The following is a 16901-nucleotide window of genomic DNA, read 5'->3' on the forward strand; positions in this document are numbered from 1 at the left end:
CTTTTATTTAAGCTTTACACTGCCGGCAACTACGTGCACACTATCCGTCCCTTCTTCTCGTACTCCGTCTCATGATCCGTCCGGATTCCGGACAGAAGGGTTATTTGGTGCCCCTCTTCGCCAACGAAGTTTGCGCGGCCGCAGGAAATTTCGCTTCAAGTTGGTGAAGGCGCAACAAATGTTGGCGGGCGCCATGCCGCCGTTGTCATCATGTTTACTGTCGCCCAGAGATACGCATTGAGCAATCCGTTTTGGCTGGAGTGAACGTCATTCGCCAGCGCTATGCGAGGGACGGCGAGTGCGGTACGCCGTTTCCTGACCTAGTAATTATTAAAACTGGAGCTCGTCTCAAGATGATCATCATTTCACTGCCAAGCTTATGATACCGGCTGAAGAGGGTCGCCAACGAGACTCATCATGCCGTTCAGAAAGAATCGAAAGCCGGGTAAAGTTGTCCCAGTTCGGGTCTCTACGATGGATGCCGAACTGGAATTTGATCTTGAGGTAAGCGCCTCTCCGCTTTTGCAGTTTTTACTTTTTTTAAAAGCGTGTTCCTCGCTATGTGTTGTCCTTGAAAGGTCAGTTTAGATTTTACGGCGTTTTGACCTACCACGTGCCGGCGACGCCTAGGAATCCGTCAGTGTAGATTTGCGTGTTCGAGCAAACTCTCGGCTGCGCAACAGTCTATTTACGGTTATTACATTTCTTGTTTCTCTCTCTATCCGTGCTGTAGCCAAAGGTCACCGGTCAGGAGCTTTTCGATTTGGTCTGCCGTACGATTGGCTTGAGAGAAAGCTGGTACTTCGGTCTTCAGTACGTCGACACTAAAGGATTCGTCGCGTGGTTGAAGCTCGACAAAAAGGTAAGAAATTCGTCCTGACTTCATTGGCAGTCGGGAAATTCCCCTTTACCCAGTTGCAATTCGAGGCCCACAGACTTAAGTCACGATTCAGACCGGGTGGTGCTGTTGTCATTACTGTACGGCCTGTTTGACAAGTTGGAGCTGTCATTCCGCACCGATCTTCCTCGAACGTCTGCGTGGCGTGCCTTGCCGATGTGGTCACTAAACTTGAGTTTTGGATTTAGAGGTAGGACTGTAGTTTAGGATACCGGACCGCCGTGTTTTCGGTTCGCTGAAACTGACATTTTCAGATGATGTCAGAAGCCGATGTACACATTTCACGACACGTCTCGCAGTCTTTTTTTTTTTCTTTTTCATTGTACGTATTCACGTCATCTAAGGGCTGCCAAAATACGGTTGCACAGCTGCCGTTATCGTTGAGATGCTCAATAAAAGTTCACTAAATATTGCAAATACAGCTCGTGTATACTCAACAGTGCTGCAAATGGAGCATTCCCCACCATGAATGTTAGTTGCAATGCACATTCACTGGATGCGCAACCATATCGTAGCAAAAATTATATAATGAAACTAACATTTGTCATCAAACAATGCATATTATGTGTATTAAAATGATTAAAACAAAGTGAGCCTAACAAATAGGTGCAGTCTTGTAATCAGTGGCAATGGCATGAATTCGTTGAAGACAAAAATATTGGCTAGCATCGGCCTGGGTGAACTACGTAAGGCTGGTGTACTATGGATTAGCTGTCTCTGCGTTTCATCGCAGCATTGCAAATTTGCATGTGTGGTAGTGCAGACATTGCTAAGTGGTGCCGTTCCTGTCATGTGACTGAGAAAATGGCACTGTTTTGTGTACGTGACTACTGTGTGCTACTGTGTGCACTGGTGCCAAAACTATGATGCACTCCAGGGACTGCACCAGCTACATTTCACAGCAGCAAAGCATAGTTCTCATACCAAAGCATTTACTATTCTGCTCATCTTTCAAATAACATGTTTAGTATTTCAATAGGAGCAAAGAGCAAAAACCTTCATAGACGGAGATTTCGTTGGGGTGGTTTTATTTTTATTTTCACATTCTTCTCCCTTATGACCTATTTGTTGGAACATAAGGATTGTTTTAGTGTGTATACTTGCTGGTACAGCATGAACACTGCATGTTATTGTAGTCTTAAGCTAAACTCCTGCCATCAACTTCTGGCATGTAGAGAATAGAAATACAAATGCCTTTCGCATTTGAAGTGCTCTGCATACTAGCACGTACCAACAAGCATGCATCAAAAACCTAGAAGAGAATTAAGTATCATTGTTCTGCACTTCATTCTGTTGCCTAGTGTCAAGCAAAATGGGACTTGCTCATCACTGGGTTGTTCTTCATGGAGGGATGTTGCAGTGTTGGCAAAACTGAGCCTGTAGTAATTGCTGTATTGTCGCCTTGTTGAAGAACACAGCATAGTTGAAGAACTTCCATATGCCTTGATGACTGTGTCACACACTGAAAGTGGATGGAAAAAAAAAGAAGAAATTAGTACCATTCCCATTGAGGATCTGCAAACCTGTCTTTTCACCTCTTTCCTTGGTGCACTGGGAAGAGCAGGAAGTGTTTCACCATTTGGCCTAAATAAATTCATAATTCAGGCGAACACTTTTTGTGCTTTCTTTTTGTGCTTTTTTTGTGGTTCTCGTTTGCTCTGCCATGTGCTTCAAATGGGAAAAGCCAAAAGAACTGAAAAGCAATGGAAGTCAATGCAGCGGAAATAAATACTATACTAATTTGGCAATGAATTACCTGTAGTGTTGGATGTAAGTTTTGTGTGATAATCTGTCATTATGCAAATAAGTAAGATTTACTACCTAATTATCTTAAGGCATGTGTTGCAATTAAGAAATTGAAATGAGTCAGGGTTCAGTGCACATCCACTAAGTAGGAATGCTGAGACTGTTGCCAGTTTCAAAATATCCCTTCACCAATCTTTCCTTCCCAAGCTTCACTCATGCAATGTAAAACTAATACCGCTGTCGCACGGCCACTTTCGGTCACCATTGAATCCGATCTGGATTGACAGTCTCGACTACAATTCACCCCTTCTTGCGGATTTAGCAAAGAAGCCAATCGTGGCTGAAAAATTTGATCTGGATCGGGCTCGCTCGCGATCAAAAGTGCGCTGTGTGACACCCATATTAGCTAATTGGAACGCCACAAAATTGTATGACAATTTGAAGTTGAACTTAAAAGGACGTCTTGTTGGGCGAGTTGGTCACAATTCATCTTGGGTACTAGGCGCGAAAACACACACGACACAAGAAAGGAGACGGGACAGAGCAGTTGTAAGTGGCGCTCTGTCCCGTCTCCTTCCTTGTGTTGTGTGTGTTTTCGCGCCTAGTACCCAAGTTGAAGTTGAACATTGTGAACACTGACTGGCTTCAATTTCATGATTGCACCAGGTAATCTAGAATGATTAACCAGAAGTTTATTATCAATATCAGTAAATTAATTATCAGTGATTATCACATATTTGCTAATGTCTGCGGCCGCTATTAATGGGTTGCTGAAAAGTAGAACATTACTGACTCCACTGTTCTGTCTTTAAACATGTGTGCTGCATCCAATCTGAAGCACGGGGTAATATTACTGTAATCAAGGCATGTGACCATAGACATGTGAACAGTTAATGTTAGCCTTGGCTTGAATGACTTGGTGTAATGGGGACATGGCGATGGTTGTTTCAGGTCCAAGATCAAGATGTGGCCAAGAAAAGTCCAATGAGCCTGCTCTTTTTGGCAAAGTTTTATCCTGAGGATGTTTCGGAGGAGCTCATACAGGAGATCACACAGCATCTTTTCTTTCTTCAGGTGTGTTCATTACTTCTCCATTAGCACTGACATTGTGTGGGGCGCACCAAGAACAGGCAGGCAAAAATGCATGTAGTACCATGATCAGTTCACCTAGAACATTGCAAAAGGCTTAAAGGTACATGGAAGAAAAAAAGTAGGTAGAGCTGTATCACTGAATAACGCTTCTACGAAACTAAAAAAGGACACTGTTACTATCAGAGTAGACTTCGTAAGCCAAAAAAGATGCAATAACAAGGCAGGTGACACCCCTTTCAAGCTCTCGGACCAGCTCACCATGGTAAATAGATTTTAACGGCATCAGCTCAGCTGTCCGATCCACCCATTTTATTTTTGCAAAGATGGATTATATTGCAATCTAAAGGAGCCAAAGGCTGAATTTAACAAGCTTCAAAAATATTTACTGTGCCACAATGGCCAAATACAGAAAGATACTTGGAAATTCCTGACTTTACACTGTCGTACCGGCACTGAGGTTGCGGCGGGAATGTCAAGAACTTGAAGTCCAGACTTCATTTGCTGCCCTAATAATCAACCTCGCACCAGAGAATTAACACAAGTGTTTTAAAGATGTAGGTTATCAACCTGAAATGATTAGGTGCTTGTGTTTAGTGCTCTTTAAATAACAGGTTACTCACTGAGCTTGTGAGCTGCTTCTTGATATTTTATTAATGGTTGTTGTAGCAAAATGGCTGTTATCATCATCAATACGGAAGTGTCTCACATTAATATCTGGTTGCCTTTTCCTCTGTTAAATGGGACCTGTCCTATGCCTGCAAATTTTCTAATCTCGCCACTGTATCTAATCTCGTGCTACTCTTGATGTTTTTCTTCCCTTGTCACTGATTGCGTCCACTGGCTTACTCCTTTTCTCACCCTTTTACTGTTGTCACATGGGTGACATTTGAGCATGCTTGAGGGAATACAGATCAAACAGTCAACATGAAGAGCTGCCTCGCGGCATTTTCAGGTGTACTCAACTTCTATGTTCTTATATTCACTTGTGCTTTTTTGTTTTGGTTTAGCTTGAAAAGGTTGATGCAGGTTGATGTCGATGAGGATCAAAGCTGCCGTTGTGACAGGCTAGTTAATCTGAACTAGAATGTAATCTGCATGTGTTTTATCTCAAGTGTAAACGGCTGTCTTTCTGGCTTTCAACATTACATTCAGCAGAAATTCGTCTTACTACAGTTAGTAACTGTTATGAATTTGTTGCCACACATGTGATATGTGGACAATCTTTTCTTTCTCCCTCAGGTGAAACAGGCCATCTTGAGCATGCATGTGTACTGTCCACCCGAAGCCTCTGTTCTCCTGGCGTCATATGCTGTTCAGGCTAAGGTGAGCACTATGTGAGATTAAAGGGGCGCTGATTCTTTATTGCAAGGATGGCATAACATGTTGGGAAGTGTGTAAATAGCGATTTGCATTTATAGCTAAAGCAGTTATGTCTTAATATGTAGGAGGTGCCTGGTCACACGCAAACATTATTTCGTGCACTTTGTTTCTTTCTCTCTGTGTTTATATTCTCATTACTGTTTTTCCTCATGGAAAACTGCAGGAGGTCTCTGGTCTGAAAATCTGAAACTGTTGTTGTCGTTATCATTTCTTTTTTTCTTTCTTTTTTTTAAGTTCTAGTTTTGAAAATCTTTTGACTTTTTGTTTCCGCATTACACTATGTTGTTGCATTAATTGCTTTGCAATTAAATAACTGTGAGCTTGCCACGTGGCTCCTTGTTTTTATTTTATTAAGTATTTTATGGCCATGTTATAAGGATCTTTGAGCAAATTATGTAGGTGAGGGTGGTGGATGAGAACGGTTGCATAGTATTGTAATTTAATGTAAAAAACACGCGCACAAAAATGCCCTCTGATAAATTTAGAACATGTGTGGCTTTGCACAGATGCTGATAAAGTATGTTTTTTTAAGGGTTATGTTGCTTTAGTTAAGTCATGATATCACTTGGTAGGGTGTTTTGGTAATACACAGGCAAAAACAGTGGCAAACGATGCAGAAGTGCGCAAACATAGGCTGGCTCAACATAGGGTGCCGTGAATGAGTATGGATTGTGATAAGCCAATGAAAATAAGATAGCGTCTTCATTTATCAAGCGAGGCCAGACAGCTACACCTACACAGCTAAAGCAGTGTAAACAGTTTTTCATAATAAGCCTGTTGGCTTTGAACTTTAAACTAAAGTGTACAAATTTTGATCCCCTGTCAGCATGATTCACGCTCCACATTGTACTGAACTTGTCATCATTTTGCTCAAGCTCCGTGGTTGCCACGCACTGGTTAATTTTCTTTTTTTTTTCAGTACGGAGACTATGACGAGACAACATATAAACCAGGCATGCTGGCTAACGATGACCTGCTGCCCCAACGAGTTATTGACCAGTATCAGATGACGTTGGAGATGTGGGAAGAACGAATCAAGGTCTGGTATGCTGACCACAAGGGCATGACGAGGTGAGGGCATGTCAAGAAACTAAAGTTGAGCCAGTTGGAGCACTTTTCAGTTATGAGACATTGTAACTAGCGCTAAACGGTGCAGAACCAAAGCAAGAGGGATGTAGGACATCGTGCTACACTTCTAAATTAAAAGTCTTGCATCATCAGCTGGCCAAGAAACTGGATCGTCCTTACCTCCTGGTCTTGCGTCCTTTAGCACTAGTTATGGCGCCTTAATTTCAGGGGGCATCTTAATTACAGATGTAGCCTGCATTCTTTCTGCACTGACACTTTGGTGCCTTTGGCTTTGCCCTTTCTTCTACTGCTCTTGGATGTTAATGGTGACATAGTGCACAGTGTGGTTCCAAAACCGTCCCCAGCACTCGCAAGCTCTTCTTCGACTGCACCAACCACCTAGCAGAGCCGCCATCTTGCCGCCATCGTGCCGCAGTAATGCTCTTCAGCAAGTTTATCTGCAAGGGATTTATTCCATTTCATTTAATTTTACTACGCTCACAGAGAGGACATGCCTTCATGTCTTCTATGCAGTAGGTTCACGTCTCCACTGCTGTGTGTGATAACATAAAGCTATTCCAACTTACCTTTATTTCAAATCAGCCATTAGCACTCCGTAATAGATCTGAATTGTTTGGGCCCAGCCCATAGGGGCAGGGCCGGAGCCATTGAAACTAATCAGAGAGGGCTAATGGCAAATTCGAAGTAAAAACAAGTTGGAATATTTTTATGTTGTACCAGCCCTGGTTACGGAATCTCAGCTCTGTAATTGTTGAGGAGTGTCGTTGGGGCACAATGACCACTTCGGCTTTGGAGTGACACTGCCATCTGCTTTTCGGAGGCGAAAGTGGTGCATCTGGATTAAGGAGGGTTTAAGAATTCAGGACAACGGCATTCTGCCGTCAGGTATGAAGTCATATGTTCGTTTCCCAACTTAGAAATGGCATTCTGGTGCTGCATGGAGTGAAAATATGTCTATATGCTGAAATTTCAGCTCAATGTGACTCTCTTTCTGGAACTAATTTTGTTTCTTTGAGAAAATGAAATATTGAAAAAAAAAAAGTTGCAGTTTCGCCTGAAAGACAAACCATCGATTGTTATAGCAAACCAGTGGACAACTAAATGGAGTAAGGATAGTAGTTTTATCTGCCATATAAGCTTGTAAACATAAGCACACTAACTAAATTAACAAGCAATGTGTCACGCACGCACAAGGAAACAGAAAAACATCTCACTCGATGACCGCAGAAACTTGGTGTCAAAATGCTGGAGTGAAGAAATGCAGCAGCAGTGAGCGAATTTACCTTCGTGCTGTTGCTCGCATCACCACGAACTAAGCTGCGAAAACACAGCGCAGCACGGGCTCTGTACCGTCGCAGATGGCTTTCAATATAGAGCAGCCTGGCCGCGTGCGTGCGGTCGGCCGTGTTGCCCGGAGTAGAAAGCATCCACCCTCCCTACCCTGCCCCAAAAAGCCTTGCACATCCGCCCCGCTCTCCTCTGTTGCATGTGCAAGATTGAGCTGTGATCGGCGGCTCACCCTCGCACATGTTCACTCGCACATACAGCATATGGCTCGGGGTGACAATTTTATCACTCTTGGACTTCATGTGGAATCTCATGGCAACGCCGACAGCGGAAATGCGCCTGGGGTGTCCATATAATAGAATAAAAAAAAAAATCTGAGGTGATCTGCCTTCATTTTTGGTTGAAGTTATTTGTGCAAGTTGGAAGTGCTGTACATGCGAAACCAGCTAATTCTACTGTCATCCCTTACCAACTGTACCCGTGGTATCAAGCTGCATGTCTTTTGTAGTTAGCATCTGTTATCGCCTCTCACTGTATATCCTTGTCCTGTTTTGTTTTCTTTTACTTGTTTATTTTTGTTTGTGTGTGCATGCTGCTTGCTTCCACTGTTTGCAAGTGACTTGCTGAGCAGTCGTTATTCAGAGAAACCGTCCAAAAGAAGAACTTCCTTTTTTCGTTTTCCTTTAATGGTATAGGGATGAAGCTGAGATGGAATACTTGAAGATTGCCCAGGACCTGGATATGTATGGAGTCAACTACTTCCGCATAAGCGTGTGTATTAACTTCAACTGATATGTTATTTATTTGCCTAATTGCACTTTAATTTATGCCTTGCCATTCATTGTGCATCTCTTCAGCCATTTTCACTGTGCCTGTGCATCTGTTGTTAAAAATTTTCCTTTAACTTGCAAAGCACTTGAAGTCCTATTGTTATGAATTTATAAAAGATTAAGGAAAATTTGACTGCGGGCTAGTTAGTTAAACATACTTAAATTTTTGCACAAATATAATGAGAAAAAAGCAAACACTCAGGCATGCATAAACATCAGACACAAAGGACTTGATGTCCTGTGTATGCCTCAGGGTGTGTGTTTGTGTGTTTTCATAATTTTTGCACATATGTTTAAGTGTTATACATTTCTGTATACCTCTGTTCAAGTCTTTTATTTAAGTAGTGAAAGCATACCCACTGATGCGCTGAAATTATGAGTTAACAAGTTAACAAACTTTGTAATGTATTCACTTCCCTCAGCAATCTTAAAATAGGTTATGGTTGCACATTGCACCCGATTACAATCATGAGCAAGGCTGAGGAGGTGTGACTAGTGAACCTGAATAGAAACAAGCCACTTCTTTCAAATGATGCCCAAACCAGTAAAATGTACATAGTCTCTGCTGTAGTGGCTGTGATGATGTGCTGCTAAACATGAGATTGTAGAATTGAGCCTTCATCGTGGTGGTTGTGTTTCACTGGATGCAGAACACACAAACACCTGTTCTACTTAAGTTTTAGTCCACATCGGAGATTTATGCCTGAAACCTTCCCACTTGTTCCCCACGAGAGGTGGCACCTCGTATTGTAGTTGTTGCTTTTTATAAGCTATTCCAAAATAGTCAACCATATTTGAACTGGTGTCCTTCTTTGTCCCTGCCCCCATCCTGATAGATCCGCTTCCTGGGGATGGAAACCTTTTATTATTATTTTCATAAGAATTTCACCAACAACCAAGTCATGAGAATCAGAAGCTAACGCAGCCTCCCTGGGGCATTGCCCGCTGTTCAGCTGTGGGACATTAAATTTGAGCGATTGTTATTAAACCGCATAATGACAGGTGCCATGACATATGAGCCATCTGCTGTGGCACGTACACGCTTGGGGGTTGTAAGAAGAGGTGAAAGTTTTCTTTGCCTGCTTCGGTGAAGGTCTGGACTCCTGGCTATCTGTGTTGTTTCGCCCGTGACAACATATTGCTTCTGCTGACTTATTGGAGTTCAGAAATCAAAATGTGGTGCTGCAACTTGCTTTTTCTTTTTCTCTCTTGCGATATGAAGTGCGAGGTTGCGAAGGTCACACATGGTAACATTGCTTTGATGGCAGTTGAGGCCAGACTGCTAAACCTTTTTCTTAAAACTAAACCTCCTTAATATCATTCAAGTCTCCTGATAAGCCGATCATGGTACCTCATGTGGACGTACCTCAGAAGGCCTGCCACAGTAGCCTAGTGACTATGGCATTACGCTGCTGGGATCGAGGTCACAGGTTCGATCCCTGACGTGGCAGCCACATTTTGATGGTGGTAAAGTGCAAAAACGCTCATGTACTTAGATTTAAGTGCACATTAAAGAATCCAGCTGACACTCAATGTGGAGTCCACCACTATGGCATGCCTCATTTACAGGTCACGGTTTTGGCACATAAAGCCCCAGAATTTAATTCAGTTTTGTGCATAGGGGCTTATAGACAACAAATAATGTTGTACACAAGGTTGAAGGTGATGGTGTTTTGACAGATTTAGCATTTTGAGTAAGCTTGATTAGCGGAATTATATACCAACATAAATTTAATTGGTATTTGGTGGATGTAATCCTTGTGAGCCTGAGGAATATATGCTAAACCTTTTCCAGCGTCGAAAAATTGTTTGTGCTTTTTTGACCATACTGTATATTATGTTCCGAGAGCAAAGGTAATAAAAAACATTGCGTGTGGCCAACTTCAAGTACAAACATACGCCATATGTTTGTATGCATTAACTGCCCCTGCACATAACCTATGCCCCCTATACAATGCTTGACAGACTGATGAGGAGCTGGGAAATCTGCATGTACCTATAACCTGCACAAGTAACCTCATAAAGCACTTTGTCTTTATAGATCTTTATATCTAAAAGCAACCCAGCGTCATTTTTGGGGCACAAAGGTGGACTCCAGAAAAGAAAAATTTTTTGTGTGTTCAGTCATCGCTGCCTTGACTGTGGCTTACCAGTTGAAGAGCAGTGAAACCTGGCGGCATTTACATGTAAATTTTTCCTTTGTGCAGCTTTATCAATTGCTGTGAAGCCACACCTGAAGGCCAAATTCACTCATCGCTTATCTCTAGACTTTGTGTTTAACGTTCCTTTAGATCTGGTCTGAGTATACGCAGAAATACAGTGTGTTCAATGTTCATGCATGCCCCTGCTGCTGCTAGGCCATGCTTTGATGGAATCTGACTACTTTTCTCGTACTGCCAATATTGCTGGAAGTTGCCTGTACATTAGACATTTCTTTTCTTCTTTTTTGCTACTTCAGAATAAGAAAGAGACAGACCTTTGGCTTGGAGTAACTGCCTTGGGCCTGAACATCTATGAAAAAAATAACAAGCTGTGCCCCAGGATCTCCTTTCCCTGGAGTGAGATTCGCAACATCTCATTTGATGACAAGAAGGTGACTTTTTCCTGTACTTCACCTTATTCTCAGTCACTTGCATCTACTTCCGACAGTTGCTTTGTGGCCATGGCATTCTGCTGCTCAGTTTGAGGTCATGGGGTCGAACCTTGGCCGCTCTAGCTCTACCCTGATGTGGGTGAAATGCAAAAATGCATGATAAGACTGATCAATCTGGATCCCTGCATTACAGTGTTTCTTCATGTTTCACGTTGCAATTTTTGCGTGTAACTGAGCACAAATTTTAAAAAATTCCAAGGTGATTTAGCGATAAATGCGAGAGAAATGCATTAGCACTATGCCGTACCTCCTTGATGTACCAGATTCATGATGTAAACTGCGTTAACGACATTGCAAATTGTTGTTCAGGAGCTCACTCGCCGCACTCTTCGAGGAGCGAAGTGCAACTTACGGTAGTCCACAGCAGACCACCATCTTCCCGCACTTCACCCACCTACACTTTCATCCACTTCAACACTCCTAATGTTAATTCATTAGTACTGTCTTATTTACTCGCATAAAGAACGCACTTCTTTCGCGATAAATATTCGCAAAGTTGGGGATGGGTTTATTAGGTGGGGTAAAATTTTGAGCAACTTTTCTTTCTGCGGCCACCTCTAAAAAAGTCAGTTTTGCCCAAAACGCGAACCATCCATTGTGATAGGAAATGTGTAGACAGCTACGCGAAGTAAGGATAGTAGTGTTATCAGTCGTATAAGCTTGCAAACATTTGCTTCAATGCAAACTGAGTGACGAGGATGCAGCATGCACAGAGGTATGAGCCGCCAGCGACTCATCACCCGACACAAATCGCTTTGAAGATAGGGCACACTGCGGCTGCACAATGCACAGTTCCTACCAGAGTAAAACGCTGCCCTCCCCCTCCCCCCCTCCCACCCTTCCTCCCGGCGCCATGCAAGCAACGCAAGACTGCATGCTTCCTTCCCGCTTTTTTTCCTTGTACACAGAAAAGAAAAAAAGACTTCTTGATTGGAAAAGTAGGGACGTGTTCATTGCGCAAATGTGTTCATTATGTGAGTAAATACAGTATAAAGTCTAACCCACTTATAACGGTATTCAAGTGCCACGAAAATTCCATTGTTATAATCAATAATTTTTATAACCAAGTTGCACGAAAAAATCAAAATAGGGACATGGCTGAGCTGATGTAAGAAAACTATAATGGTGAGGAGGCCAGTGCCCCTCCCCATCACCTTCCTCCACCCGGCTGCTGATTGTGTTCACTCTAATTGCTTCCTGGGTGCTCCGTGTGTAACAAGCCATGGCTATTGGCGTTAAAGAATGGCATTGCTATAATAACTGCAAGGAGGTGTCACGGGTGGCAAGCGATATACGAGCACCGCCAAGGCATCGCTTTTGGTGTCCCCAAAAGGGGCCTTTTAAAAATTGCGAGAAGGCTGCCACACAGACTGTCAGCTTGAGAAATCCAGAAGAAACGCTGAGAATAGATCGCCACAAGCATCTCGTCACATACTTTTCACTGGCTTGCATGAGAAAAGCCTATGTCCGTCAGCCTTGCATGCTTTACGTGAAGCTTGCCGACATCTTTTTCCAAGGCATCCAAGTGCTTCACATAGTGCAGCGGAATGTTCCTCGTGAAAACAAAGCCCTGGAGGGACTGAATCATCTGCCGGGCCTCGTATGAGGGCAACGTTGAGGCAGCCTGCCCTATCGCAGCATCGCTGCTGTCGTCACCGTTGTTACCTGATCCAAGCACGTTCGCGATGATCGTCTCATCAGTTAGAAGCACTTAGTTTGCAAATCTATAGCGGTGCGCTTTCTGTGCTTTGCTGATGATCAGCGGGCGGATCAGCCATCTTCCGTTTTGGCAGTGAGTCAAGTGAGGCTGAGAAACCGCTTGGCCAAGAACGACTTCAATGCAACCAACCATGACGAACGCGTGCGATTAAGCTGTTTGCAGAACAGCGCTGAATGAGGAGCCAGCGAGCAACATGCGAGCAATCTCTTGCAGCGCAGTTGGCACGGTCCATTCGTGTTTCGAAGGGTGAGGCAGTGGAAAGCTCTGGGCGCAGACCATTTGTGTTCGGAGGGGTGGAAGGGCGACGGGAGAGAGGTGTGAGGAGATGGCTGGAAAATGATCGCACGGTGGCTGTTGGAGTAGCGGCCCATTGTGCAGCGGCTCGAATTTCTCATTTTCGTTTTTTCTTTTTAAGGATTTCGTATTTCACTACCTTTCACCTTAGACACAGAGCAGCCAGACTTCATCATTATAACCGATAATGCAGCATCGGGACATTGTAGTAAGCGGGTTATTTCACCATGGGAAACATACGAAAGTCAACAGTGCAGCAGCTTCTCATTGTTATAACCGATATATTGTTAAAATGGGTATCATTATAAGTGGGTTCGACTGTGTAGTATTGCAGTACTATATATTCCAACGCTATGCACGTCACACATACAGTTTGATTACTCAATGTTCAATGACAACATAGACAACAAATAGAATTGGCTACAACAATCATGAGTGTTCTGATAAACCGTATTTACTCGATTGTAACGCGCACCCATTTTCTGTGACAAAAAAAAGGAAATGAAACCGCCCACGATTGTAACGTGCACCTGTTTGCCGTGACCTAAAAAAAAGGAAAGTCCTTTACAGTACCGTGCACCTCATTCTCTCATACAGACATACAACTTTCTTTCATTTGGAAAAAACAAAGATTTACTCCCAATGCACTAAAGTCGCGATAAATAAAAGAGTCGCAGTTTCGTCCAAAAGGCAAAGCATCTATTACGATAGCAAATTAGTAGACAGCTATACGAAAAGTAAGGATAGTAGTTTTATTGGCCATATAAACTTTTCAACATTCGCTTACTGACGAAATTATTAAGCATGGTGTCACGCGCTCATGCAAACGTCTCGCTCAATAACCGCGGAAACTCTTTATCAAAACGCTAGAGTGAGGAAGTGCGGTAGCAGAAGCGAGGGAATTCTCCTTTGTGTGGCCTCTCGCTTCAATGCGAACTAAGTGACAATAACACAACGCGGTGGGCCTAGATGCATAGACTCTTGTCTCCATCACAGATCACTTTCAAGATAGGGGCCATGCGGCTGCGCCGTGCATAGGAGCCACCGGTGTAGAACGCCTCTGCTGTTTGCGCCAGTCCTGCACACAAGTTTCGGGAATTCTGAAAGCCCATGACGAGGCCCGATTTTCGTCCGTCTCTGCACACATGATCGCTTTTCTTTTAATTGCGGCATCGTGATGAACTCAGCATGACTTTGCAGTCAGCACTTCCATGCTGATAGAGCAAACACAGAAAATGGGAAGACGGACAGTGCATTAACCTAAGCCAAAGGAAGCATTGCCTAAGCACACATACTACAGCACATGGAGGAAGCTACGGCAGCTGTGGTCGAAGCGCGTATGAGGCGGCCATTTTGAAATGGTGATGGCGATATGGTAACACAGATTTATGGTCGTACTCGTTTCAAACATGCGCGCAATTTTTGGAACCATTTTATCGGAAAAAAGGCATACGTTAGATTCGAGTAAATACGGTATGCAGATGCTTCTTGTGCCGGACGATAAATATCAGCATCCCAACAACCCAGATGTTAGTACTATCTATATTGTGACATTACTACTGGTAACTTTTAAATATTAGAGCAGCTGCTGGGTCACTACACTCATTCATAATAGACTTGATAGATAGTGACCATGCCATTTGGCACAATCTCCAGCCAGATTCGTGTCTTTCCGTTTCCTCTTGTTCACTGTATAACCTTGTAACTTGCAGATTGTGCTTCTTTCAAACTTTAGTTCTAGTACCATATAATTTTAATGATATTCACTAGCCTTGTGTCTCTTCTTATTGCAGTTCAATATCAAGCCCGTTGACAAGAGTGCACCCTGTTTTCAGTTTTACTCATCTAAGATACGAATGAACAAACTGGTAAGTTATAGCAGTGCATCCACCTCTTGAATGTTCGTCATTGTGAGCTCTTATTGAAGAGCAGAAAATAAAAGTAAGAATGAGAGCTGTTGAAGAAAAAAGAAATTTGGCGCTAAACAGGAGCAGTCATATGTACAGAATGAGCCTTTTTCATCTGAAGCAGCATCCATCGACAGTTTTGGTGAGAAACATTGAATGTGGAAAAACACCCATGTGCCTACATTTATACTCTCAGACCTCCCCCCATTTTCATAATCACAAAGAATAAGAAGTGTAAAATTTACCTTCACAGAAGGGAAATTTTTTTAAATTCACTTTTGTAATGAAATCGGCAGGTCGTCGTCACCATTTGTGCTTCACTGGCCTCGTGTACCAAGTACACAGATCGCAGCCAAGCGCAAAGTGAACCCACAGCAACCTTCACAAAACATGTTCTGCCACCATATTGTGATGTTGATCACATTGCCCCTAATGGCCCTGACGATCCACTGTTGCCAATGCCACAAATGTGGTTTTGGTTTTGTATCCTTTTGCTACTTTTCCAGCTTCATTTTTTTCTGAAGCAGCAAAAGTCTGGAGTGACCTTCCTCATGACGTCTTGACAATAGCACCTTCATCCGGCTTTCTCAATGCAGTTGCTGGCCATATGTTGCCGTGAACATGTTACGGTGAATATGTTATGGGGATGTTGGGAGTATAGAAAGAGTGTATTTACAATATATATATACAAAATGAGTCGGAGTAGTTAAGATGGCTGACCACCAACAACATGCAGCAGCCAGCGTCCCGCAATCTTCTTCTTCTCTCTTCTTTTACGCTTCCATAACAATATGTATAGGACTGTCTTTTTTGAGCGACCCACCCTTTGTGTAACACCCCTAAATGGGGCCTTTAGGGTATTAAAGTGATGACCTGATGAATCCGATTGTAGTGCTTAGGCAATTTTCTAACCCATTTTTGCAGAAAAAATGTCCTCATTAGATTAAGGTAACTATGGTAGCACAGTTCGGCTCCTGCTCTTTTTGCCCTTCCTCCTGGGTTTTCTTTTTCTTTTATTCCATTTGAATCCTATGCAGCTATTGCACTGTGAAGTTTGTATCATTTCGTAAAAGTGATTGCTATTTGTGCACTTTTAACTGTGTTCAGCTGTAGCTTAGCCACTCCTGCCTGATTTGTGCCCCTAGATTCTGGATCTCTGCATTGGCAACCATGACTTGTTTATGCGTCGCCGGAAGCCAGATTCAATGGAGGTGCAGCAGATGAAAGCACAGGCCAAAGAAGAGAAACTGCGGCGGCAGGCAAGTTTTGTCTTGATAGTGCACAACATGTGAACACAGTCACTGACCTTTTTTCACAGACCGAGGGGAAGACAGAAATATCCAATTGAATGCTCATGCGCAAAGCCAGCTGTTTGTAATTCTTTAACCTTTTAATCCACTGAACGTGCATTCTGAAAGTTCTTGCGAGTATCTGGCGGGTGCCTGCACACACATGCACATCTGCTCATGTGCACACTGACTGAGAAAGGCAAACCGACAGACACTGGTTTATGCATACTAATACTTTGCTTGCTACAACATTTAGGAGAAGGTAATTCTGGCTAACTTGTGTGATGCTAGCATGCTTTAGTGAGGCAAGCACACACACACACACAGAAAAAGGGACAGATGTACATCATCCATGTCTGTCCTTTCTATGTCTGTGTTGTTTAAGTGCTGTGGTACGAGTATAACAGTTAGGCTTTTTTTGGAAGCTGTGTAATTTTCTTATGCATCTGTGTGTACAGACGGAGCGCAACAAGCTGACCCGCGAGAAGCAGCTCCGCGAGGAAGTCGAGAAAGAGAAGGCAGAGTTGGAACAGCGGCTGCTGCATTACCAGGAGGAAGCTAGGGCGGCACATGATGCCCTGGTAAGCTCGTAGCACTAGGGAGTGTGCCTTTCGTTTAGCGCAGTTTGTCAAGATGTTAGTGTTGGTTTTTGCATCTGCCTTTCTTTTTGTTTCGAGCCGTGCCTCAAGATATCTGTCGGATGACATAAATTGCTT

At 43.2% G+C, this 16901-nt stretch overlaps 1 protein-coding gene across 2 annotated transcripts in view; it reads left to right on the forward strand.

Moving 5' to 3' along the window:
- Positions 1–18: 18 nt before the first annotated feature.
- The window catches only part of Mer (ezrin/radixin/moesin family protein merlin), a 52265-nt gene continuing 35382 nt past the window's right edge, over positions 19–16901 (forward strand). The window contains exons 1-10 of one of the 2 annotated variants that reach the window (XM_075685418.1): positions 19–504; positions 734–862; positions 3596–3718; positions 4976–5059; positions 6036–6187; positions 8188–8263; positions 10781–10915; positions 14783–14857; positions 16042–16155; positions 16644–16766. In XM_075685418.1, the coding sequence (XP_075541533.1) occupies positions 418–504; positions 734–862; positions 3596–3718; positions 4976–5059; positions 6036–6187; positions 8188–8263; positions 10781–10915; positions 14783–14857; positions 16042–16155; positions 16644–16766 (1098 nt within the window). In that variant the 5' untranslated portion in view covers positions 19–417. The remainder of the gene's footprint in view (positions 505–733; positions 863–3595; positions 3719–4975; positions 5060–6035; positions 6188–8187; positions 8264–10780; positions 10916–14782; positions 14858–16041; positions 16156–16643; positions 16767–16901) is intronic. The other variant, XM_075685416.1, reaches the window with a different exon arrangement.

This window comes from Dermacentor variabilis, chromosome 3 (assembly GCF_050947875.1).
Source record: "Dermacentor variabilis isolate Ectoservices chromosome 3, ASM5094787v1, whole genome shotgun sequence".
In the NCBI taxonomy this organism is placed as follows: domain Eukaryota; kingdom Metazoa; phylum Arthropoda; class Arachnida; order Ixodida; family Ixodidae; genus Dermacentor; species Dermacentor variabilis.